At 40.5% G+C, this 26,219-nt stretch overlaps 2 protein-coding genes across 2 annotated transcripts in view; both read left to right on the top strand.

Moving 5' to 3' along the window:
• The first annotated feature begins 1,260 nt into the window (after positions 1-1,260).
• LOC143852454 (uncharacterized) lies at positions 1,261-2,187 on the top strand. Its single transcript, XM_077361838.1, has 2 exons — positions 1,261-1,344; positions 1,522-2,187. The coding sequence occupies exons 1-2, from the start codon at positions 1,261-1,263 to the stop codon at positions 2,185-2,187; spliced, it is 750 nt and encodes a 249-aa protein (XP_077217953.1).
• A 9,136-nt stretch (positions 2,188-11,323) lies between these two features.
• The window catches only part of LOC143852743 (S-adenosyl-L-methionine-dependent methyltransferases superfamily protein), a 58,119-nt gene continuing 43,223 nt past the window's right edge, over positions 11,324-26,219 (top strand). Inside the window, exons 1-7 of the mRNA XM_077362319.1 lie at positions 11,324-11,603; positions 24,015-24,128; positions 24,237-24,305; positions 24,460-24,479; positions 24,896-24,948; positions 25,104-25,134; positions 25,236-25,317. Coding sequence (XP_077218434.1) covers positions 11,396-11,603; positions 24,015-24,128; positions 24,237-24,305; positions 24,460-24,479; positions 24,896-24,948; positions 25,104-25,134; positions 25,236-25,317 — 577 coding nt within the window. The 5' untranslated portion in view covers positions 11,324-11,395. The remainder of the gene's footprint in view (positions 11,604-24,014; positions 24,129-24,236; positions 24,306-24,459; positions 24,480-24,895; positions 24,949-25,103; positions 25,135-25,235; positions 25,318-26,219) is intronic.

Below are 26,219 nucleotides of genomic sequence, written 5' to 3'. Positions count from 1 at the left end.
GTTGCCTCTTATTTTTGGTCGGAGAGCAAAATATAGAGATTTTGACAATCTAATTAATAGCAAAATTGGGACCAATCAAAGTGAGGTTTCTCTATCTATAAAGTGTCAATATGTTTTCGACTCATCTCATATCATCTTATATGATATTCGAGATGACGACGACATTGATCTAGTAATGATGCTCTTTGATAGTACGATCATTAACACTGTGAGCCTATATGTAACTAAAGAGTTAAGATTCGGAGAAAATAATTCTTCGGAGCCTACGATTCCTTCCTCATTTGCAGAGGCTTTGAGGCCGAATATTAGTACTGTCCCCGTGGTTCCTGCATCACCGATTCTAACGGCCGTTGCTCAAAAAGAGAAAAGAACGCTTGGCGGTATTCATACCATACATCGGTAAATTATAGTATTGAACAATTGTTGGGTGGGATTAATATTCATTCATTTCATTTGTAAATCAATTACTTTAACTTTAATTGGCTACCGATCTGCAGGTATGAAGTGGACTTGAATCAGGATTTTGAAGATCCCACTTTGAATGAGACCGACGCGACTGAGACCGAGTTTGAGAAAACCCAACCAGGCAGAAATGATTGGGACTTCTGTACGGATTTTGGAGGTGATATTCATGCTAATGATTTGGTTCGACCGAACGATGGCAGTAATAACGACGATGAAGAGGACTTCAGTTATTATGAAGAGGACTTCGGTTATGATGAAGAGGACCTAGGTGACGATGATGAGATGGGTGATGAGGAGGAGGATGAACCTAGTAATTATCTAGGCGATGCTTTGGGAAATACCAATATAAGGCAGCCGATAGAAGCGGATGAAATGGTTGTAGGGGATGATGAAGTAAATGTGATCGTAGGACCTGAGGATTTCACGGTCGGGGCAATCTTCCCAAATCTTAAAGTCTTTCAGAAGAAAGTCACAAAGTACGCAATCCGGCATTGGTTTGTGTTTGTCCCACAAGAGATAAATCCCACAAAGTACGGCGTTAGATGCAAGGATCGTACATGCCCATGGCGTATCACAGGGACCACTTATACATATTATGTTAAGGTAAAAACATTTATCCCTCAGCACACATGCTCAAGCACAATGAAATGGAACGATCATCCCATGGCCACTGCAAAGTGGGCTGCTGAGTGCTCTCTAGCCTTATTCGAAAGCCCAGAAGATGTTAGGGATCCTATGATAAGACGGTACATCAAAGCCCACTGGAGTATAACAATGTCGTATTGAAAAGCCCACATGGCAAAGATGATCATACATGAAATTATGTGTGGGAATGCCGAGGGGTCATATCGCATCCTGCCTGGATATGCTGATGAGTTGGTAAGAAAGAATCCTGGCACAGTAGTGCGGTTGTGCCAAACTCGAGAGCTGCGGCTAAGAGGGGATGAAACATTTGGGCGTTTCTTTTGGACATTTGGTCCTAGCATTAGTGCGTTCAACCGAAGTGTTAGGCCCCCTCGCCCTAATTGATGGGACTCATCTGCGGGGGAAGTACAGGGGACTCTACTAGCCGCAACTGCGATAGATGCCAACAGTGGGTTATTCCCACTGGCACTTGTAGTAGTCGAGGCCGAGACGTATGATAGCTGGGTATGGTTCCTGCATTTGTTCCGTCAGAATTTTATTTCGGCAGGACGAGATGTCATCACGATTGGGTCCGACCGGATGAAGGGGTTGCCTAGAGCCGTAACGGAAGGTCTCCCAGGGTCGCACCATTTCTATTGCATCCACCACCTCAGTGCGAACTTCCATGGAAAATTGAAGAGTGAAGATCTGCAGAAACTTTTTATGAATGCTGCATATTCCCTAAGGGAGGGTGCTTTTAAGGATGCGATGGAGAGTATTAAAACCATGAGTAAAAGCGCAGAGAAATGGATATCGGATATTCCTAAACAAAATTGGGCCAGCGCTTATTTTGAAGGTTCTAGATATAACGTGCTGACAACTAAAGCGGCTGAGAGCTTCAATGCACTTTTAAAGGGCGCAAGGGAGCTGCCTATTGCAGCACTTGTCGAACAGACAAGATGGAAACTATCTGACTTCTTTCAGTACCGTCAGAAGGCAGGTAGGAAGTGGACGACTCGTTTGACTCCAAACGCGGAAGACTGGTTGGTCGAACAATGTATTCTAGCAGGTGCTTATATGGCGCACCAGTGTGGTTGAACCGTATATGAGGTCAAGTCCAAGTACCACGTTGATGAGGTGGACTTAGAAAAGAAAACATGTACGTGTCGTTTGTTCCAAACGATGGGAATGTCATGCTCCCATGCGATAGCAGCCATGGGACTGGACCAACGAGACCCATACAGTTACCGCGAGGAATGGTATCATGCCGATACATATCGGAGGACTTACGATGGAGCAATTTATCCCACGTTAGACCGATCGCAATGGCCGGAGCGTACCCATCCTTTGCCATTGGTATTGCCGCCAAAATCAAGACGACAGCCAGGCCGACCGAAAAAGTGAGAACAGAGAGAGGGATGCAAAGAGGAGTGCACCATAAGTGCGGTACTTGCGGTCAACTTGGACATAATAAGAGATCGTGCAAGAATCCGCCCATCGTAAGTCCTCAGCCAAACGCGGTCCCAATCGGGCCTTCCGCACCAATGGGAAACCGGTATGTAATTTTTAAACTTGTGTTTTCTCTTATATTATAATCCTCAATACAATCCGTGCCCCAGCTTTAAACTATTCTTCTAAATTATATTGCAGGCCCGTCCTATCCCGGCCGCCTCCGTTCTTTTAAGTACGATTCTTTTGTTGCATTTTTGGGATCATTTGAATTGAAGGGACTTGGATTTCGTTGATAGAAACTGTTTCGAGGGTCGTCATCTAGACGCAGCTCCAAAACTTCTGGTCTAAGGACCAATGAACCACTGCGCAATTCAACCAGTGAGGATTCATCTGAAGATTATGAAGTTATATGGGAATGGCCTAGCATTATGTGTAGATATGTTTTTTGAGAAATTTTACTATTTTATACCCTATAATGTACAGCCTTCAATTTGTACCTAGAAAATGGTTGATTATATAACAGCTCCGGCGTTGGATTTGCGCGTAAGAAAATTGTTTACTCTCTATATTTCTCTCCATCAATGAAGTTTGCAACACAGGTTTCATTTTAGATGCTACTTTCATGCCATTTGCAAATGAGGTATCCTTGATCTTTATTGCACCGGGGGCAATTATGAAGCCAAGTTTTTTTCTGCCTAAAATGGGTATCCTTGATCAAGCACACTCACTGTAAAAAAGTATAAAGCTATATAAATATAAAGCTCCAAAAATATCCAACCATCATATAGCAACTGTAGAAATATAAAGCTAATACAGCCCAAAACATCCACAAAGAGACTCATCCATCTACTGCTCTGGAGGAGGTGGTGGTGGATAAGAAGAGGAACTGCCCGGGTGCTGACTCGATGGACCACCGGAGAGGTACTGATAAAGGGTAGAGAACTGGGTGTCAACGTGAGTGGAGAGCGACTGGAAACGAGTAGACATCTCTGTGTCAACATGGGTAGTGAGCCGCTCAAACTGCGTGGTCATAGATCGCTCAAGGGCCTCCTGCATGGCTGCGGAAACCTGAGAGAAATCGAAGAGGCATAGGGCGCCGCAGGGGCCTCAGTGTCCGGAGTGTCCTCGTCTTCTTCTTCATCAGGGTCTACGGCAACTTCTTCATCAGGGTCAACGACAACAACTTCATTCGCAAGTGCCATGCGCCGGAAGGTCCGATCATCAAAAGGAGCGGTGGGAGTGTCGGTGGCCTCACCTTCCAGAGTGATACCGAAGTGGCGAAATACACAGGTAAGGAGCATGCCATACGGCAGTGAGGCGCGGTATCGAGAGAGAGTCTGGAACATGAAGCGAAAGATGATGTATGGTAGACAAAGACGGCGACCCTCAAGGATGCAATATATGAGGTATGCCTCAAGGGGTCGGATAGCATCGGTCATGCCACCGCGTGGGGTGAACTTGTTGAACATGAAGTGATGAAGCATTTTGGCCATGGGTATGAGGCCAGAAGTTTGCACAAGCATGTTGGGCCGATAGTGCTTGGTAATTCGGCCAAACACAGTGTCATAATCAAGATCTGGGAGGGAATGGATCCCATTGCCTGGCCAAAAGTAATGGTCAAAGCCGTCGGAACTAATTGCGAGAATCTCAGCAAGTTGATGAATATTGAGTTTGATGGGGGTGTTCTTAACACGAGATTCAATTCGGAAGTAAGAGGGAGTGATAGTGAGATTGGTATAGAAAAGACGAACTAACCGAGGGTAGACAAGCTCGTGGAGATGAAGAAATTGGGTCCACCCAACGGCTTCAAATCGCGCTTGAAGGTCGAAATGGTGGAGAACGTCAGGCTCAATGAATCGGCCGGTGAGGATGCCCCGATTAGCCAGTTTTGGCCATGTCTTCTTGGCTTGGGCGGAGGAGAAGTATGAATCGGAAATAAGCTCCGTTTCCGGAACCGGAGCTTTAGCCTTGGCTTTCTTTCTTGATGGTCCTTCATCGTCTCGCCCGCCGGAGGAACCGCCAGGGTTTGGATTTTTCGTTCTAGGCATGGTTGGAAAATTAGGGTTTGAAGAGAAGGAACAAAAAGAGAGAAAAAGAGGGATTTGAAGCCCTAAATTGAAGAATATGATGAAAGAAGGGGAGAGAAGGAAGAAAAACGGGTTGGATGTAGGATGGAGAGGAGAGATTGGGGAAAAGAAGAGGAAAGGACACCTAAAAGATGGAAAAATGAGAGAAAGAGGAAAGGGTTTCAAGAAAAATGGTGTGGGTAGGGTTTAGGAGAGAAATGTAGGGTTTGCTAAGGAAGAATAGGATGGAGGATGGATGGTGGATTTAGGGAAAAAAAACAAAAACAAATGAGGTTTCTGAGATGGAGGAGAAAAAGGGAGAAAGAAATTAAATGAGTTCAACGAGTCGGTCCAGACATTATGCGCGCCTGGGCCGACTCTCGGAATTCCGAAAAAATAATTCGAAATTCCGACACCATTTTTTTTTTGCGTAATTGGGTTACTGCGAAATTCCGCAGTAACATATTCGTCTGTTGGGGTTTTGTATATGGCTACTGCGGAATTCCGACAAATTTTTCGGAGTTCTGCAGATTCTTTTTTTAAGTGTTGATATTTTTCGTGCCGATTCCGAAATTCCGAAGCTTTTCTCGGAATTCCGGGTCGGGAATTCCGGGTCGGGAATTCCGAAAATTTCGTCGGAATTCCGCAGTATAGTTTGGACGTTGTTTTTTTTTTCAGTTTCCAGTTTCCCCAACCGAGTCTGGGTTCAAAACTGATTATTGGCCACAAATTTACTTTTATAAGTTCGACTGAAGTAATCAACTTTCGGCTTACATTGGATCTCAAAATCTTAAACAAATTTATAGAGTACAAACCATCATCCATGTATTTGATAAGATCCACATATAGAACAACAGAGATGTTTTCGTGTTGGAATGTGTACCACTTACATATCCGTGTAAAGCCTATCTTATTTACAACAACATTTTCTGGCTGTTGCTACAAAAATACAAACCAAATACAATGTTGATATGAAAAACGATTTTTGGCATCTTCCCAGCCTTTACCCACATATAAACATTACAAGGAGATTGTTTCTTACAAGCCTACATTTGAAATGGAATTCAACCTCGCCAAGCCTGCCTGTTCATCAACTCCTACAAGTTCAGAACCGTGCCACACCGGCCTTCTAAGAAATCCTCCAACAATTGTCCTCTCATCAGCTCTATATCTGCCTGACTGAACTCTGGCGGAACGTCACGTGCCAGGCAGTCCATCTCCTTAAGCACAAATAGCCGGCAATCATTGCTGCAAAACAACAACACATCATCGACCACGCTCTTCCACAATTAATTTAAACTTCCAAACTGATTTTAAGTGAAATTTATTACCTGTTGAGTTGTAAGGGCCTCTTCTCGACTTCCACCACTCTAAACTTGCTTACATCCAACTCCCACATACTTAAGTATAGCCATTCAAGGTATCGTATCTATAAAACAATCCATACAAGCTAAGGATTTTATATACATTGAAATATAACCAAGGAAAGTGGGACCCGAACTCACCAATGGTACAACATCTCTATAGTAGATCTGCTCTCTCAAGGAGTTGAAGATGTACAACTTCTCATCCACCATATCGAGGACCAGGAGAATCCAATGCTGAGGGACATGCACCGGGAATAAGATTCTTTTTAGGGTATCCGACGGGTACTCGTTTAAGCATTTCACAAACTTCATAACACTATCGGGGCCAGTGTAGTCTTTGCTAGTTAGACAATCCTAAAAAAACAATATAAGAGAAGTTAATGGAGTGAGCAAAACAAATTCGAACCTTGTGAACAACCACCTATAAAGAAAATGATTGGGAATGAAAAACTATCTATTCTTACATAGAGGAAGGTAGTAATGGACACACAGGCTCTTTCTCCAGGCTTTCTGTTATTTTCGTCCTGGACGTTTAGATATTCGGCGTATACATTCATAACCTACGTAAAATAACATATAGAGATTTGAGACAAATATCGATGGTGAAAGAATCCAGCTCTAGAATAAATAACCAAATTATTTACCGGAGAACTTAACCACTCTATGGGGTTGTTAAGGATAAGCAAGTCCTCGGCACACAGGAACTCGCCGTTGACCTGTATAACTCGTTCGCTGCAAAACACCTGATAGTTTAGGATTTACAAAGGCTAGATAACTATATTGCAAAAGGGCTTCAATCAAATTTACCTTAAGGGAAGCGCAAGAAGCTTTGGGAGCAACCGATGGCATTGAGGCTCTGCCACCACCAATGCTTTATCATTGACCTTCTTAGTCCCCAAAGCCGTATACGGTGAACTGCGGTATTGAGAGGGTTTCCTTTTCCTCAAACGCAGCTTCACTCCTCTCTCAATACTCCAAATCACTTTTGCCACAGGTTTCAGTGGACTGTCGGGGATGGAAATCACATTCCGTTTTATTTCCTCCTCTAAGGAATTCTGGCTGGGGATGACTACCACCCCTCGGTCATCCCCTCCCATCATCTCTCCCTTTCCTTCATCCTGCCATTCGGCCTCCATTCCACCCGAGGCAATGATCCTCTTAAGCTCGGCTATTTCATTTTCCTGTCGTACTGAACTCCCTTCAAGTTCTCTAACCCTCTCCACTAACAAATCAAAATCAGCCTTGCTTATAGACACATGGTCTTCCTTCACTTCCCTATCAACATCTCTTTTTCTCCATGTCCTCTCCTTAAAGGGTATGCTCCTCTGAAAAGTGGAAATGAAAAATTAGTAACATATCACTCAGAGAATGTACTCTATAGTAATTGAAAATAGACTTAAAATTTAGTACCTTAAGTAACATATCACTAAGAAACGCTATCGTTTCTTCCTCTAAAATCCGAATGTCTTGGAGGCATTCCTCAACTGTTGGGGTGGTCGCAGAAGCTTCTTTCTTATAAAGGTATGAACAATAGAGAAAGTTTAGATAACTTGAATATAACGACCCTATGCAAGAAAGAGAGTGATGTTCGTTACCTCTCCCATCAGAGTATCAGCTTCATCTGCCGTGAAAGATACCAGGCCCTCTTCTCGAGGAGAGGCGACTGATAGGAGGCCCTCTTCTCGAGGAAGAGGTAGTAGGCACCTCACAACCTGAAATCGAATAGTTAATCTCGGTTAGAAGAAGTGAGTACTAGGGGAGTACAGAAGCTCTAGGTCTAACCCGGGTCTTCTTTAGCCTCCCATCACAGATCTGTCTGATAAGGGCTGCATGGTCACTCCTCCGTGTATCGATCCCTGTGATCCACTTTAATAGGCGTGGATGTGCATCTAGAGCTGAAGGTGCCCACAAGGTAGTATGCTCAAAGAGCCACACCTGGAATGAAGACAGACAGTCAGCCTTTAGAGAACAAAAAACCAAACTTACAAAAGAGTAATCATGTATATAATATATGTACTCTTCACCTGTAGCACAATAGCGCATCCGGTGATATATCCTGTATTTCCGTTTTTGGAATATGAATCCAATGACTCTACCAGGAAGTCGTAGACAGGGTATGCCCAAGCAATTCATCCCATGGTCTCTGCTCCTAAGTAGGGGAAGATGCAGGATTTCGTCCTATGATCCACAGGGTCAGCTCGGGCAAAAAGCACAGAGCAGCACAGAAGCAGCAACACATGTCTCACTGTTGCGTGGACCGATGCAATCTCATCCGATTTGGACTCCGCCCTTATAACATCTGCAATCTCACCAAATCTCGCCCAAGCACCGGAAAACCTCCAACCTTCGACCTCCTCTGTCGAATGCCAGTCTATTCGTATTCTATCTCCTATAAGGCTTAGGCTCAATGCCAATGCTAAATCCCTGACCTCAAAGGGGAGTAATATGCCACCTATTTTAAATGCCCTAGACTTGGGTATCCAAGATCGCACGAGGACGGTCACTATTGCCTTGTGCAATTTCAGACCTTCCAAATTAAGCAAGGCCCCAAATGGGCCGCTCTCTCGCATATCGGTATGTGCTTTCCTCAACTCAAGGGACCTGAAGAAGTCGTCAAACTTAGAGGGGCAGCATCTCGACGTAGCATAAGACGCCTGCAAAACAAACCATTATTAGATATATACAACATTTTAAAAAATACAAGGCTTAAAAGAATAACGGAGGCATTACCATGGTTTGATGAGATGATCACTAGGGGGAAAAGATGGAATCAAATCCACTAAATCAGATTTGGACCTGTTCAAACATAATGTGATGAAAAAAAGTTAACAACTGATTTAAACCAACTAATTTCTCAAATATTTCGAGTTTAAAATAATGATTTCTAATCAATTTTTGGTTTAAACTATTGATTTTTCAAGATTTAGGGGTTTAAACAAATGCTATGTATCAAATATTGGTTTAAACCATTATTTTTCAAAACTTAGGAGCTGATTTCAAAAATAGAAAGGGTTTAAACAAATGATTTCTCAAAAATTATTGATTTAAACCATTTATTATTCAAGATTTAGGGGTTTAAACCAATGATTGCTCAGAAATTATTGCTTTAAACTATTGATTTTTCAAGATTTAGGGGTTTAAACCAATGCTTTTTTATCAAATATTGGTTTAAACCATTATTTTTCAAAACTTAGGGGCCGATTTCTGAAATAGAAGGGGTTTAAACAAGTGATTTGTCATAAATTATTGATTTAAACCATTTATTATTCAAGATTTAGGGTTTTAAACCAATGATTGCTCATAAATTATTGGTTTAAACTATTGATTTTTCAAGATTTAGGGGTTTAAACCAATGCTTTATATCAAATATTGGTTTAAACCATTATTTTTCAAAACTTAGGGGCTGATTTCCGAAATAGAAGGGGTTTAAACAAATGATTTGTCATAAATTATTGATTTAAACCATTTATTATTCAAGATTTAGGGGTTTAAACCAATGATTGCTCATAAATTATTGGTTTAAACTATTGATTTTTCAAGATTTAGGGGTTTAAACCAATGCTTTATATCAAATATTGGTTTAAACCATTATTTTTCAAAACTTAGGGGCTGATTTTAGAAATAGAAGGGGTTTAAACAAATGATTTCTCAAAAATTATTGATTTAAACCATTTATTATTCAAGATTTAGGGGTTTAAACCAATGATTGCTCATAAATTATTGGTTTAAACTATTGATTTTTCAAGATTTAGGGGTTTAAACCAATGCTTTATTTCAAATATTGGTTTAAACCATTATTTTTTAAAACTTAGGGGCTGATTTCCAAAATAGAAGGGGTTTAAACAAATTATTTATCAAAAATTATTTATTTAAACCATTTATTATTCAAGATTTAGGGGTTTAAACCAATAAGGTGGGAGAAATTATTGGTTTAAACCATATATTGTCAAAATATTAACGGTTTTCTCAACTAATTTTCGAAAAAATAGATGTTTTAACCAATGATTTACAAGAAATATTGGTTTAAACCATCATTTTTCAAAACTTAAGAGCTGTTTTCCGAAATACAAGGGATAGAAGCTGTTTTCCGAAATAGAAGGAATTCAAACCAATGAGTTTTCAAACATTATTGGTTTAAACCATTTATTATTCAACATTTAAGGGTTTAAACCAATAATGTGTGAGAATAATTGGTTTAAACCATATAGGTCTGAAAAATTAGGGGTTCTGTAAACTGAATAGGGGTTTTAACAAAATATTTCTATCAAATATTGATTGAAACCATTATATTTGAAAACTTAGGGGATTTCCAAAATATAGGGTGTTCTCAACTGATTTGGGAAAATATAGGGTTTCCTAAACTCATTTTCTCAATTTTAAACCAATGATTTCTAAAAAATTATTGCTTTAAACACATAATTTGTGAAAAATTTGGGAGCAATTACGGGTTTAAACCAAACTTTAGGGCTATAAACCATACATTTCTAACAAATTAATGGTTCAAACAAAACTTTAGGTCTTTAAACCATATATTTCTTAACAAAATAGGGTTTTAAACCAAACTTTAGGGCTTTAAACCATAGATTTCTAAAAAACAGGGGTTTTGAGAGAGAGAGAGAGTACTGATTTTCCTAAAACCGCTAAACTGATTTTCTCAAAACTCCTAATTTTTTATTTCTAAACTGATTTTCTTAAAACCCTAACTTAATATCTCAAAAACTAACTGAGATGGAGAGACTACCAACCTGAGAGAGGAGGTTCGCTCAGAATCAGAGGCTACCGGAGAGAGAGGGCCGTCGAGAGAGTGCCGTCGAGAGAGAGGGTGCCGTTGAGAGAGAGGGCCGGAGAGAGGGAGAGAGAGAGAAGGTTCCGTCGACAGAGAGGATGCCGTCGAGAGAGTGGCGGAGAGAACACACCGACGACCGGCGAGAGAGAGAGAGAGAGAGAGAGAGAGAGAGAGAGAGAGAGAGATGAACATAAAAAAGTAAAGTTTTTGAGGGTAAAATCAACGATTTTTACCTGAGGGTAGATTTGTCTTAAAAATCTCAAACCAGTCACTACACTCTACATTGGTCATTTACAACTCTCCCCCCTTGACACGTCATTATCACATCAAACCCCTTTTTTTTGGTCATTTTCTCTATAAATAATGGAAGGTAGTTTTTGTAAAATAATATAACAATATTCGATTTTTTTGGATCCTATGATTAGGATCCAAAAAAATGTCCATGATCTTACAAGTGTGTCCAGGTCCTGTCGATTTAATTTCGGATTTGGATAGTCCACCCGACTGGGTCCATTCAAACCCGATAATGACAACATGAACCACAGTCCCTTCTTTTGATAACGGCACTCCTCACATTTTTTGGTTGAAGGTAGGAGAGAATGGGAAGCGAGCGAGATATAAGGCGGTGAGAAGAGATGAGGAGGAGCAGGAAAATGGAAGTGTATAGGGACGTATCGAGCTGCAACAGCTACAACTATGGAGACGGTCTCTACTGGGACGCCAGATACATCCACGAGGCCGGCCCTTTCGATTGGTACCAGCGCTACTCTGCTCTTCGTCCCTTCCTCCGTAAATATGTACCCATCTCCTCTCGTGTTCTCATGGTCGGCTGTGGAAACGCCGGTAATTTACCAAACATCTCTCTCTATTTCTTCTAATTTAATTTCAAGATGATGGGTTTTCTGTCTTTTTTTTTTTTTTTTTTCTCGATTTGATCTTTTGCTAGGGCCATTTTTTTGTTCTACTGTAATTGAATGAGATAATTGTTTTACCTCCTCTTAAAATAAAAAAACCCTAGATGATGCTCTGCCTTAGACGCGGCCTTTTTCATTGATTTTTTTTTCAATGGAAACTCTCTTCATTGGTTTGGAACTGAGATTCATATTTGCACAAGTATCTGGAACTAGCAAACCAATGTTTGTTTTACATCTTTGCCTTGTTAGTTTCTTTAATGAAATGTTATTGAAGGAAGAGCCTGACAGCTTAAGGTTTATGTTGGGTAATCTAAACCATTGGATTAGACAATGAATTAAAAATATACACTAAATAAAAGCGTACCTTTCACTGTCGATCACGAACGCAGCGGAAAATTTTGCAGAGCTGCGATCCCTGATCTTCAAACGTCATCTTCGTCATCTTCTCTTGTTGATGGGATTATATCACCTAACGGACAATAATCACTAGATTCACGCTCTCACATCCCAAGGCGAACAATGGATGCCTAGAAATCATTGCCCGATCGCAGAAGACGCAAGGACAGAGAAAGAAGGAGAGAGAGGAGAGAGAAAAATTCCCACACGATTTTTCTTCTCTCTTGTGTACTCTCGTAATTGCCATGGCGATTTCATGGGTGAAATCTCTTCCATGCTTCAAATTTGTTTCTGCCTATGACCATTGGGAAGGATGGAAAGGAGCGTGCTGTAGTGCGGAAAATAAGCAAAAAATAATCCAAGAATGGGTTCCCTCCGCTCCCTTTTTCTGATGCCGAATTCCGATGGCCCTAGTTTGGGAAATCCTGGTCTGTTGGAAATTGCAGGTGTGCTTGGAAACAACCTTGGGGAGGTGCTTTGGGCATTTGTGGGTCCCATATGGGAAGTGGATGCAGCCGAAGTTGAGGTGTAGGCGGTGTATCAAGGTTTAAAGTTATTGGTAAGAGATTGCTTGGATAATGTGGTAGTAGAAGGGGACTCCCTAAATGTCATTCGGTGGCTCAATGGGTCGCACTCTCATCCTTAGCTGTTTGATAGGTGCTTTGATGAGATGCTCAATTAGCTTTTTTCTCATTGATAGCGTTTCTTCATCATTGCCATTACGCAAACAAGGTGGCAGATAGCCTTGCTTGAGAAGGAGTTTCAAAAGAAGCACTAGCGTTGTTTGATTCCCTCCCTGACCACCTCAGTCCTTCTTTAGCAATATAATTGGCTGTCATTCAAAAAAAAAAAAAAAAAGAGGGAGGGAGAGGAGAAGTCCACTTAGGACTCTGTCTCAGCCCCTTTGCCCATACCAAGAGGGACTCTTAGTCCTTAACTGCCCCACATGGGCGTACCAACTATGGGCAAACATATCAAAACCATCAACATCCCGCACTCGCGCATGGTAGGGTGGAACAAATGCGCACTCTCTCAATCTCTTAAGCCACAACATCATCAATCCTCATGATTGACGACTCCTCACACATATGTACGGAGGTAACAGAGCAAATATAGGGAGCGTGCCACTGACAAGAAAAGCACTAAGCGCAACCACATCAAATCTCCATCAAGCCAACATGATTTAGTTAAAAATTTGGAAAACTCATACTAGCTCTCGGACTTATTTGACCACATCAGACTGCAATTCTAATCCCTTCGAGCCTATGCGTAGAACCTTGCACAACCAACCTATAGTATCGTGCCCCTCTCAAATTAGTGCACTCTCATCTAGAAATTTGAGGGCACAATCACTACGAGCAAACATGAACGTGTTATCAAACCTGCTCGTCGCCCTCTTGCCACTAGGCTTTGATCCAACTGCTTTCCCGGACATGGCCTAGTTGGTCGCATCACTCATGGCCATAGGTAGCACGATAGAGTAGCAAAATATTAGATCTCGGCTTTGTGACATAGTCAAAGGTCACTAAGAGCACTTAGGTCTCCTCATACTAGTTACGCTCACACAAGGAGTTGGGGATCTGCTCACTTGCTCTACACAACATGGGGTCACCATTAGCGTGCGTGGTGTGAATTACACGCTACGGTGGAGCATTCCTCGCAAGGATATGTTTGTCAACCTCTCCAAACCGTATGGATCTTAGTCCAATGTCCCTCCAAACGCTTGACCTGAGTTTATTGATCCAGTAGCCACATGCATTATTATCGACATCTAAATACGACTTTCTCAGGCTTTACGAGTAATGGGCGCATCTCTACTCTTATTGTTCTACTCAAAACCTAATCTCGATATCAATCGAGGAGGCTTTTACATAAGGTAACCACATCAGATCACTACGCATTTGACCGACCCATAGCCATTCCGGGCTGATGGTTACATAGTCTCATCCCGTTCACACCTCATGTGCCGGGGTTGGTCGTTGTGTGAGGAGCCGACCAATGCCTGGTTACAAAACCAAAGGTGATCTATTCGTTGAACACATAGTGAGTCATGCACATGTGTGAAATAATGTATGCCCACGCCACATAATTATGTAAATCAAAGAAATATGTATGTATCAATAATCATAAAAAAATGCATGACATCATCACTATGCGAGTGAACAACCAAAAGGAGTGCATGCACAACCAAAAGTCCACTGTCGACTAATCTAAGTATGAAGTCCTAAACCCATGACATGAGCCTGAAAAATATCCTGAGGAATCAAATTAGTTAGGTGTCAGCAATCATCACCCACGTAGGGATGTGCGACAGGACCGCCTTTCCTCGCTGAGTCATGTCTTTAATGTTGTGATACCGGATGTCAATGTGCCTTTTCCGTCCATGGTACTTAGGATCTTTCGCATGTGCTAGTGCCGCTATACTGTCACGGTGTATTGTCACTGGCTCGAGGGCATTCGGGACAACTATGAGCCGCTGAACGAATCTCCTCAACCAAATGGCCTCCTGGACGCAAGCACAACAAGCAATGCACTCTGACTCTATAGTGGAAAGGGTGACACATGATTGTTTCTTGTTACACCAAGAGATGGCCCTGCCACTCAACAAGAAAGCGTATTCAGATAGCAAAGCGTACATTTGTGGTCCCACATAGGTATCGAAATATTCTCTTCACTGCTGTCCAATGAGCCTCACCTGGGTTATTCTTAAAACAACCAACAAGCCCTACAACGAAGCACATGTCCAGCCGAGTACATGACGTACATTAGACTTCCAACTGCACTCCCATATGGCACACTAGCCATCCTAGCCTTCTCTACTTCTATCTTAGGGCAGAGTGCAAGACTGAAACTATGCCCCCTCTCGACTGGAGTACTGTTGGGCTTGGAGTCTTGCATGGAAACCATCTCAAGTATCTCCATAATGCAAGCATGCTAGGTCAAACAGAGAAGTCTCTTAGGGCGATTTCTTTGGATCTTAACACTAATCACAAAATACGCCTCAGCCATGGCAGTCATCTCAAACTGAGAAGACAACCAACCCTTGGTTGCGACAATCACATCCAGATCATTTTTGGCTAACAAAATGTCATCAATGTATTCAAATGGGGTTTAAAACACACACAGTGGTCCTCTTCGATCATCGTAAACCCATAATCAATGATGGCTCAATGGAATCATAAATACCATTGTCTATGTTAAAGTATAAAAGGTTAATAACGCCTTTCTCCAACAGCTTAAGCTTTTGGAGAAGTTGGTAAGTTAACATGGTATCAAAGCCAAAGGTCTCGAGTTCAAACCTCCCGGATAGCAAAAATCCACATGCGATGGTCTGCCCAAAGTGGGACCACATGTGCCACGTGTTTGCCAAGTGGGCCGCACGTGCGGGGGAGTGTTAAAGTATAAAAGATAAATAACGCCTTTCTCCAACAGCTTAAGCTTTTGGAGAAGTTGGTAAGTTAACAGTCTAGATGACTGTTTCAGGCTTTAAAGGGAACGCTTGAGCTTGCAGGTTTTGTGCTTAAGTCGATTCGCCATTCATGAAACCAACGGGCTGATCTATGTAGATTTTCTCATCTAGTTTTCTATTGAGAAATGTTGTTTAAAGTCCATCTGGAAGAGCTCCTAGTCCAAACGTGTGGCAATAGCTGGAATGAGATGAATCAAAGCAAATCTCACCACTAGGGAGAATTTTTCTTCTAGTCCACACCCTCTTTCTGGGTGTAACCCTTTGCCACGAGTCTAGCCTTAAATTTATTGATTGTCCCATCAGCCTTGTGTTCGACCTTGAGAAACCATTTGTTCTCAACGGTCTTACGCCCAGGAGGAAGATCAACAAGTTCCTATACTCGGTTCTTCATCATGTAATCCATCTCATCTTGCATAATAGCTTGCCACTCATCACAAGCAGATGAAGAATATGCCTCCTAGTATGAGTTAGGTTCATTATCTTCAAGAATAGCCAAAAACGCTTCCCCCTCAATCTCAAAATGACGATGAGGTATTGTTCCACGACTACTTCTATGTAGTGCAAGGTCTTCAAAATCATCCTCTAATGGTAGACTCCCACTATCTTTAAGGGTCATAGGATTATGGCCTAAAACCAGATCTTCATTCTCGTCGTGGACATGGGAGTTAAGGGGATCCGAATCTAGACTTGGCTCCACCGACTCGTAGAGCTACAAACTCTCCCTAGACACCCTTCTGCTCTGAGAACTCATCCTCGATTAAGTCTACATTAAGGGGCTCCACCTCAGTCGTTCCACCATCAACTTGTTCATAGACGAAGACGTAGCCCTTAGAGTGGTCAGAATGCCTAATAATGACACACTTCTTGGCTCTTATATCCAATTTTCTAAGACACACTTCTTGGCTGTTATATCTAGTTTTCCAATCTGCTAAGATGGAACATAAAAGAATCTGTTAGTGGTCATTGTACTCTTCTTTCTTTATATAAATACACAAGTGAGGGGGAGCAATCCTCAACTCACTCTTTCTTTCTCTCATTCTCATATCCTCTTCTTCTTCTAACAGATATCAGAGCCCTAGGGTTATGATGCCTTAGGGACCACGTCCGCCTCTCATCCCTCTCTCTCGGACAAACCATCCCCGTCTCTGCCACAAACCTGAGCGAAGCTCCGGATTGAAGATTGACGACTCCAGAGCCCTAACCCTAATTCTAACCCTAGCCCTAACCTAACCCCAAATCCATCCTTTCCAAACCCTAACCCTAACCCGTGAATAGTGCCATGAACAATACCATGAACAGTACCCGTGAATAGTGCCATGAATAGTTTCCGTGAACAGTACCGTGAATAGTGTCGCCCCCTCCATTTAAATCACCTATTTTCTATTCCTTCGCAGCTTTTTCTATTTCTCCTAGTGCCCTAATGCACTAGATTGCCATTCTATTTTGACGTGTAGTCTTATGCCTCCCTCTACTATCTCTCTTCTCCGGAGCTGCAGTATGGAGAAGGGTCGTGGCTACTTAGTCGTATAAGCCTGAGAGACGCTACGAGTAGTGCCGTATCCTCCCTTTCCAACTTGCCTCCAATGTTCAACAATTCTGAAACCATCATGTTGAAAGTGTTGAGATATCTCGACAGGCTTTAGTTTTCTTCCATCCAAAGAGCATATCGTTGCTTCTTGAGAAATAACTTGTTGGTTAGCGATATCTCCCTGTAGAGGTTTTTGAGTTTAAGCCAAATCCCAGTTGCAGACTCTTCACAAATTACGTTGGAAACGACCTCATCTGCCAAACATATATGGATCACGCTAACTGCCTTCTATCCAGCTCTTCCCAATCGTCATCACTCATTTTTCCAGTTTCTTGTCTTGCCTAACAGGGCCTTCTTCATCAGACCTCTCTGAACCAAGAGATATCTTACTCTTGTTTGTGAAAATACTATGTGGCCCTAGTATGGCAACCCGAGAGGGGGGGGGGGGGGTTGAATTGGGTTTATAAAACTTTTTGCTCTTTTGAAAAGATTGATTAATCAAATTTGCCCAAAGAACAAATTAAACAGAGAATGCTCAAGGAAGATAAATCAAATGCACAAATAAGAGATAGATAGATAGAGAATAGATTGCACTGAGATTTATAGTGGTTCGGTCCAAACCCGGACCTACTCCACTCCACTAAGTTTGTCTCCTTGATGGCTTCACTAATAAGAGATAGATAGATTGCATTGAAGATAAATCAAATGCACAAATGAGAGATAGATAGATAGATAGATAGATAGAGAATAGATTGCACCGAGACTTATAGTGGTTCGGTCCAAACCCGGACAGACCTACTCCACTCCACCAAGTTTGTCTCCTTGATGGTTTCACTAAACCCAATCTTCTTATGGTGAATATTAAACCCTTTACAACGAGGTGGCTCCCCTCCTCACCACTTATCGACGGAGAAAGCTATGCGTCTCCCCACACTTGCTCATAGAGATGGCTCCACTCTCCGAGTAGTCGCCAATTACAATTGTTGATACAAGAAAAGAAAGAATAAAAACGCCTTGGCAAGGCTTACAATGGATAGAGAATGATTTACAAATGAAAGCCTAACTCCAATCCTTCACAATTGATTCAATAGAGACTCTAAGGGGTGTTTTTCTTTCTAAAGATGTTCCAAATAAGTTTAAGAGTGTTAGAGAGAAGATTAAAGGGTTAGTGGACGCAGGGCGGACGGGTGATCGACAACCACAATGACGATCTGATAAAAAATTATCAAAAGATAATTGTGGTGCTTAAAAGCTAACCCCCATTGGAGGGAAACTCCAAGAAAGAAGTGTAGAACACCTTTTCTCCACAAGAAAGAAACACTTTCATTCAATATTTCAATTGACAAAAACTATCATCCATTTCTCAGTTTTATTCCTTGCATATATATATAGTGGAACCTTCCTCTCATTACAGCTGATAAAGATATTTAAACTAAAACAATAACTAAAAGCAAAAGTAGCAAGTTGGAAATGATAGTAGAAACTAACTATGCTGGGCAACCACTGGTCGTCCAATTATGCTTGACTCTTACAAGTTAATCGGAGCAAATCCTTTTTAATTGGCAAGTTACCAAATCCATTTAGAAAGGAAAAGGGAACTGTATTTTTCAGTGTCACTGTATTAGCTAATACTTCCTTGCCATTCACTTGCTTGCTTATTTCATCAATTATATTTTAGCAATTTCCATTTTGTTTTCCTCCAAACTAAAAGTGTTGTAATTCTTGAATTGGCAAGAGACAAAATTTAGAAATACTTCTTTCCGCATCTCTCCCAAATCAATTACGGCAACAAACTAAGCAAGCAATCTCAGCACCCATTAAATTAGAAACTCATATAAATTGCTCTTTTGGGTTAGTCCATCCATGCTATGTGGGCATGGATGAGATGATCGCAGGCTCCTACATCAGTCACCCCTTCTAGAAGAAAACTCGACCTCGAGTTTGGTTCAATGTTGTTGACTGCAGTAAGGATCAAGGTAGCTACAACAGGGGTACTTCTAGCGCCTACCTCAAATTGAAGCCCTTTCCATCGAATCAGATACTTCCATTGTGTTATTAACATAACACTTTTGGAATGACGGTGGACCTTGATTCTTCTAGAAAACGTGCTCTCGACATGCTTGTCGAACCGGGGATAGCGGAGGCAAAAAGAAGTCTTCACTACTCTCAAAATTATGGGCCGGACAATCATCGAGGTGGGGCAACCTTTGTCCTTTACGTGATTGATCTGATGGCATATGTAGCTCTCCGACTCTTGCAAGTGTTCAACCAAGGCATCGAACTTCCATTGAAGGTCTCGCAAAGCTTGCTTCATTTCCAGGTGCAACTCCCGTTCTTCATTTAATTGGCGTGTCAAATTTTCTACTTGAAATTCCAATTTGCTATTGGTGATCGTTAGATCTTCCATTGGTGGATTTTGATGGTCACAAGAACGATGGCGAGTGATTCGATTCCTCCAGGCTTGTTGAATGACATATGTAGCCCATTTGATTCTCAAGTAATTGTCACGGGAATTTTCTAATGAACCCAACTTTGAATAATAGTAGCGGAAGTAACGTGACTTTGGTATTCCTTCTTAGCCCGGTACATTCGCCATGTTTTTTGAATTGTAAGGCATGTGTCTTTCCTTCTAGCAAAGTCCTTGGCCCTTTGGGCTTTGTGCTTACCCATTTTTCTAGCCTGAAAATCTATGGCTTGTTGATACGTTACCGGTGCAAACATTTTCAAGAAACGACCACGTACCTCCTCCCAATTATCGAATCGTGGTTTTCTCAATTTGCGCCGCTCTTGTTCCATGAGTATCCATAAAGATTTGGCGCGATTGGCTATGGTCTCCTTGGCATACCAAATCAAATCTTTCTGGTTCAGTCCGTATGGCTCGCAACACGCCTCGATAGCCTCGATCCAAGTAGTGCACTCGCACTCACCATCGCCATAGAAGATAGGAATTTCACCCAGTTGCAATTGCTCCATAGATTAGAGAATCATTGCCTTCCTGGATCCGCAGTGGATAGAACTCCCGCCGAGCCTAGCTCTGATACCAATTGACGCTGGGCGGATGTGTGATCGACAACCACAATGACGATCCGATCAAAAATTATAATAAGATAATTGTGGTGCTTAAACGCTAACCCCCGTTGGAGGGAAACTCCAAGAAAGAAGTGTATAGCACCTTTTCTCCACAAGAAAGAAACACTTTCATTCAATATTTCAATTGACAAAAACTATCATCCATTTCTCAGTTTTATTCCTTGCATATATATAGTGGAGCCTTCCTCTCATTACAGCTGATAAAGATATTTAACTAAAACAATAACTAAAAGCGGAAGTGGCAAGTTGGAAATGATAGTAGAAACTAACTATGTTGGGCAACAACTGGTCGTCCAAGGATGCTTGACTCTTACAAGTTAATTGGAGCAAATCCTTTTTAATTGGCAAGTTACCAAAGCCATTTAGAAAGGAAAAGGGAACTGTATTTTTCAGCTTCACCGTATTAGCTAATACTTCCTTGCCATTCACTTGCTTGCTTATTTCATCAATTATATTATAGTAATTTCCATTTTGTTTTCCTCCAAAGAGTGCTATAATTCTTGAATTGGCAAGATACAAAATTTAGAAACACTTCTTTCCGCATCTCGCCCAAATCAATTACAACAACAAACTAAGGAAGCAATCTCAACACCCATTAGATTAGAAACTCATACAAACTGCTCTTTTGGGTTAGTCCATCCATGCTATGTGGGCATGGATGAGAGGATCGCAGGCTCCTGTATCAGTCAGGGAACCCTTATATAGGCTTGGGGCACTAAACTAGCCGTTAGTATTCTCCCCCAACAGCTATAAACCGGTTTCGACTAGCTGTTGTGCCTTTAAAAAAGGAATTTTATCACACGGCAGTAGACCGCTGACCACTAGACACACTCTTGTCCTTTTTTAATTTTTGGAGGACGGAGCCTCTCGGCTGACCGTAGGTCCTCGGTCGACCGAGCTATCTATGGTCGACCGCCATGCACTGTTTTTCACCTTTTGATTTTCCATTTCTTTATACATTTTGGGCTTTTGATCCGTAACTTTCACCTTACACTTTTATATCTTTTGGGGCCTTATTTAAGTCACCTTCGAGCCTTTAAAGAACCTATGTTTGGGGATTGGACTTTACATTCTAATTCACTTGAAACTTCAAAGATCTTGAACTTTATCTTCTATACTTCAAATCTTTGAGTCCTTGGATCTTCTTGGTTTCTTATAGGGTTGATTGATACTCCATTGGTTGCTCCAATACCTTGATCCAAGCTCCCTCGACTTTGGACAAATGAACATATAAATCCACAACTTAAGGGCAAACATATTAGTAACCCAAAATCACTTGTGCTTGGAATCATCAAAACAAGATGGAATTGCCAAGGGTTGAACCTTTGGGCTTACAGTTTGCCACAGGCTGAAGTTGTTTGTCTCATTGAATTTCTCCACATCGAACTTGGCGTTCTTCATCGTTGCAATCGCTCAAAACCTGATCGCTATGATACCAGTTTGTAGAAAACCGAAAAATACCTTCCCAACAAGGATCAAACACAATGTGCAGTAAAAGTGATAAGAAATGATGCAAAGAAACACAATCACTTAAGAAGCACAAGATTTGCATGGTTCGACAGTGTGCCTATATCCACGAGAGAAGAGTTTTCACTATTTTGGTCTAGGGTTACAAACTTCTCATCTTCTTAGCCGAGAAAACGCAAAGGAGACCTAGCTACCCGTAACCCTAATATGTGGCTTATATATCAATGCCACTACATCGAGAAAATTACCAAAATACCCTCTAGCGGAAAACCGAGCTACCCTACCTGCGTAATGCAAAAAAAACAAGACATTTGCGCAACACAATGTGATATGGAAACCTTACAAAGTGGCAAGTTCTCCTTGTTGCCTTTTATACAACATTTCCTCCCATACATTAGCTATGACTTTCCCTAAGTTTTGGGTGATTCTCATGACCCCCTAGGTCTGGGGCTACAACCTTCCTCTAGTGTGCTCTCAATGTGATAATCCTCACTAACGATCATTTGGAGAAGAGAAATATCTATGAATCACCGAATTTTGTCTTTTGTGACCTTTCCAGTGAGAACCCATCACATCAATTCATTTCTTGCCCAGGGTTAATCGAAATCTAGAATCTACGAGTACTTTAGAATGGTTTCCATATTTAGAGACACATGATGATAATTGATCAAATCATTAGAGGTTGCCATCTTTAGAGAGATATGAGGATAATTGATCAAATATTTATCAACTATACTGGCTCCTTCATTTTTGGGTGCTCTATCAAATAAAGAGTGGTTGGGAAAATTCCACCCTCGAAATGGAGCCACTCAAATAAATTCATGTCTTTGACAGTATGATCACATTTAAGGTTACTGGGAGAGATGCACACGGAATGAATCTTGAACTAGGAGTAGGTCATCTTATCTGCTTCTTGGTGCACACATGTATAAACTGGCCGTAGGCATCATTGAAAATTAATGCAATTCAGTCCTTCAGGATTTCTCATTTCATTATCACTCAGAAGTAAGGCAGCCCACAACCTACAGTAAGTATCTCATTTTTTTGAATACACAAGCACAAAATAAGTTACTCCTCATTTATTGTTATTAGAGATCTTAGTTCTTCTCTTTTTACCACATTTTAGGAAATGAACATAACCATGACAATTAGGGGAGATAATAAATAAATTAATCTGCTTAAATGAATGTAGATGCTATGTCTGTATAAAATCATTGAAATGCCAGATGGTAGTCCTGTAATACCAATATGGTGTACATGCACAACTTTTCAGTAATCTGTGTACCTCACGAGATGACATATGTAGTGTGTACTACCTAGTACCAAGGTAGGCTGATAGTAACACAGTAAATATGGGTCAAACTCTACCAATACCTTTGTTACATCCCCTTTTTTCCTAAAACTTTTGTAGCTTTTGAAAACAATGCCAGCATCTTGAATTCCTAGTGAGTTAAGGAACCTTGTTGGATTAGTCTTTAACTGTGTAGTCTTTAACTACCATAAAAAAATCAATAAAACATTTAGTTGAAAATATTATAATAAGAAGCTAAAAATAAATTAGCTTTAACCAATTGCCAAATACTAGAGGTATGTAGTACGAGAAGTGAGAATAATTGATAATTGTTTTTGGTAATCAGCTTGCCAAATAATAATTTAGCATTTTCTCTGCTTCCAAATTAGAATCTTAAGATTAATCAGGTTCGCCAGTTACCTAAATATTGCAATATTGCAGTGCTCCAAAAAGATATGGAATGCTTTCATACTCACTTATGAAATGACTGCTTCGATCATGTTCCTCGAAGTAACTCAGGGTAACCTAGGCTTTTACTTTTATACAATTGAAATGTGAAAGAGGAAACTTTACTTTTAGTCAATTGAGATGTGAAAGAGGAAACTTTACTTTTATATGTTCAAACTGTATTGAGTTGTACCATGGTTTGAAAATTCCTCCGCATCATCGTTGACTCCCCTGAGTAGACTCCCTTTTACCTTGGCTGTGTTCGTGTCCGAGTCCGCATTTAGCCCAACAAAGTCAATCAAAACTCCTTTGTCTGTCCCAAGTTATGACTTCATCAACCGAGTACTCAGCCACATAAACCGGCTACTCAACCGCATCGTGCCTAGTCTACTAAGGTTTTCATTGGCCACGTTTTGACCCACATCCACATTTTGAAACACTGAGTTGTACAATATTGCTCAGTGAAACTGCATTGGTTAATGTGTGAGCATTGGTGAATGTGTAACCCATAAATGATAAGATGATTGTGGGAGTAAGCGATCTTCCAATAATTCCAGCTTACGTCATTATCAGTGGCAACTATAGATTCCATTGTTACCTTTTTGGCCTATCTCCAGTTTCATTTTATAAACTCAAAATCTCTGTTTTGTAGTTATATCAGAAGACATGGTGAAGGATGGTTATGAAGACATAATGAATATTGACATCTCATCAGTTGTTATTGACATGATGCGAAAGAAGTACGAGTATCTTCCTCAGCTGAAATGTATCCTTATTGAAATAATTTTTTGTTAATTTCAAATGGAAACCGATATATTTTTTTAAACTTAAAATGACTATTTTCTTCCTGAGATATCCTTTATGCATTTATTAGACATGCAAATGGATGTTCGAGATATGAGCTTCTTTCCAGATGAATCCTTTGACAGTGTCATCGATAAAGGTATTTGCTATATTTTCACTTATTTTTTTACATTTTATTTTCTCGTTGCTTTCTCTACATTTGCAATTATCTCCTGACAAATAAATTGGTTATAACGTGATGTTCTTTGTTTGTGTTGCTGAATTTTCTCATGGTCATGCTGATTTTCATGTAGGAACTCTTGATTCATTGATGGTAAGATTCTTACTTCAAGGGCATGTTTGGCTACCATGAATTGTTTTTCATGATAAATGGGTGTCTCCAACTGGAGATGAGGGTGAAGTGGCTACAAATCCGGGAAAAAAATAAAATAAAAATACCGGACACTAGTGTCTCGAAGTGGTAGAAGTGGCTAAAAATCAGGAACAGTTGATCGAATTTTGAGTAGAGTTTTTTGTTTCCGAATTTTTAGCCACTTCTAGCTCTTGGAGACACTAGTTCTCGGTTTTTTTTCCGGATTTGTAGCCACTTCATCCTCATCTCCACTTGGAGATACCCTTTTATCATGAAAAACAATTCATGGTAGCCAAACGTTCCCTAAACATTGTCTTGATGCCTCTATTTCACAGTTAAGGCATGTTCTTATCTGTTTTTATGCTTTTGGATGCTAGTGTGGCACCGATGCTCCGAGTAGCGCTTCACAAATGCTAGAGGAAGTGAGCAGGTTTAGCTTTCATCACCTCCATTGTTGCATTTGAACTGTAATAACTTGTGTTATAGAATTTTTTGTGTCCACTGTTACTGTGGAGCTTTATATGTCTGACTAAATCTTTGTTTGCTATTTCCATTACTAAATAATCAATCTTTTCTTGCATGTAGGCTTCTTAAACCTGGAGGGATCTATATATTGGTACACAACTACACACTGAAGTTGAAAATATATTTCTTTTATCATAGTACTTTGTTTATTATTCTGAAAGTCCCATGCAATTGATCTGTTACTATCTACAGATTACATACGGTGATCCAACAGTAAGAATTCCTCATTTGAGCCAACCTGGGTACAATTGGAAAATTATACTGTACATCATACGTGAGTTTCTTTTACAGAAAGATCTCCTTCTCACTCCTCATCTGATTATTTAACATGTTTTAAAAGCTATCCATTCAGCTATTTTTCTGCTTGTATTTTGGTTGATAGTCTTATGTTATTCTTTTTAACAGATCTTGTACCATTATGTTTCTTTCAGCATATCTTATTTTCTCTTTTTTATCCTATTTGATTTGGCTGTTCTGGAAATGTTGGTTTTTTCATCTTCAAGTGGAGGGGATAGGTTAATATTAGTTAGTGTAATTATTAATTTTCCTTTCATGCTGTTTCTGTGAGTTTAGTATTTTTTTATATTTTGACTCCAGAATGTGGAGGCAATGTTTCCAGCCTACTTATAAATTTTGAACGAACAAAATATATCAATTTAGCATTTGATGTTGGGAACATAAGCAAGATGGCTGGAGGCTAATATCTTTAAACATCCATCAAGAGATGATGTTGCTTTTTGGCTATGATTTAGCTGCCACTTTGAATTTATTGCTGACATACGTGCCCTTCTGTGTCCGACACGACACGGATGTCGACACTCCTTTGGACACTTTTAAATGCACTACTATAAGTGTTAGACGTAATGTGGGCATGCGGACCCATTTTTGTACTGTGTGAAGTGTGACATTCTATTTTATTATTTAATATTGTGTTTACCTCTTTTCCTATTAACTCTTTTTTAGCTCTTCTTTAACTAATATTTGTTGTTATATACTTATAGCCACTCCCTTGAACCTAAAACCCTTAACAACCTCTTATTCCAATACTATATTCATTGTATCATATTGGTCTCCCCTTTTCATTATATTGGAGGCAGAAGAGAACAAAATTAAATTCATGAATGCATTATTAATTCTCATGGTTGTTTTAGATAATAGTTGATTAATTCTAAGAAT

The sequence above is a fragment of the Tasmannia lanceolata genome, unplaced genomic scaffold (assembly GCF_043159265.1).
Source record: "Tasmannia lanceolata isolate RefF3 unplaced genomic scaffold, GAP_Taslan_0.1 ptg000019l, whole genome shotgun sequence".
Classification (NCBI taxonomy): domain Eukaryota; kingdom Viridiplantae; phylum Streptophyta; class Magnoliopsida; order Canellales; family Winteraceae; genus Tasmannia; species Tasmannia lanceolata.
Note: the sequence above shows the minus strand (reverse complement) of the source record. Positions and strands in the feature narration are given on the sequence as shown.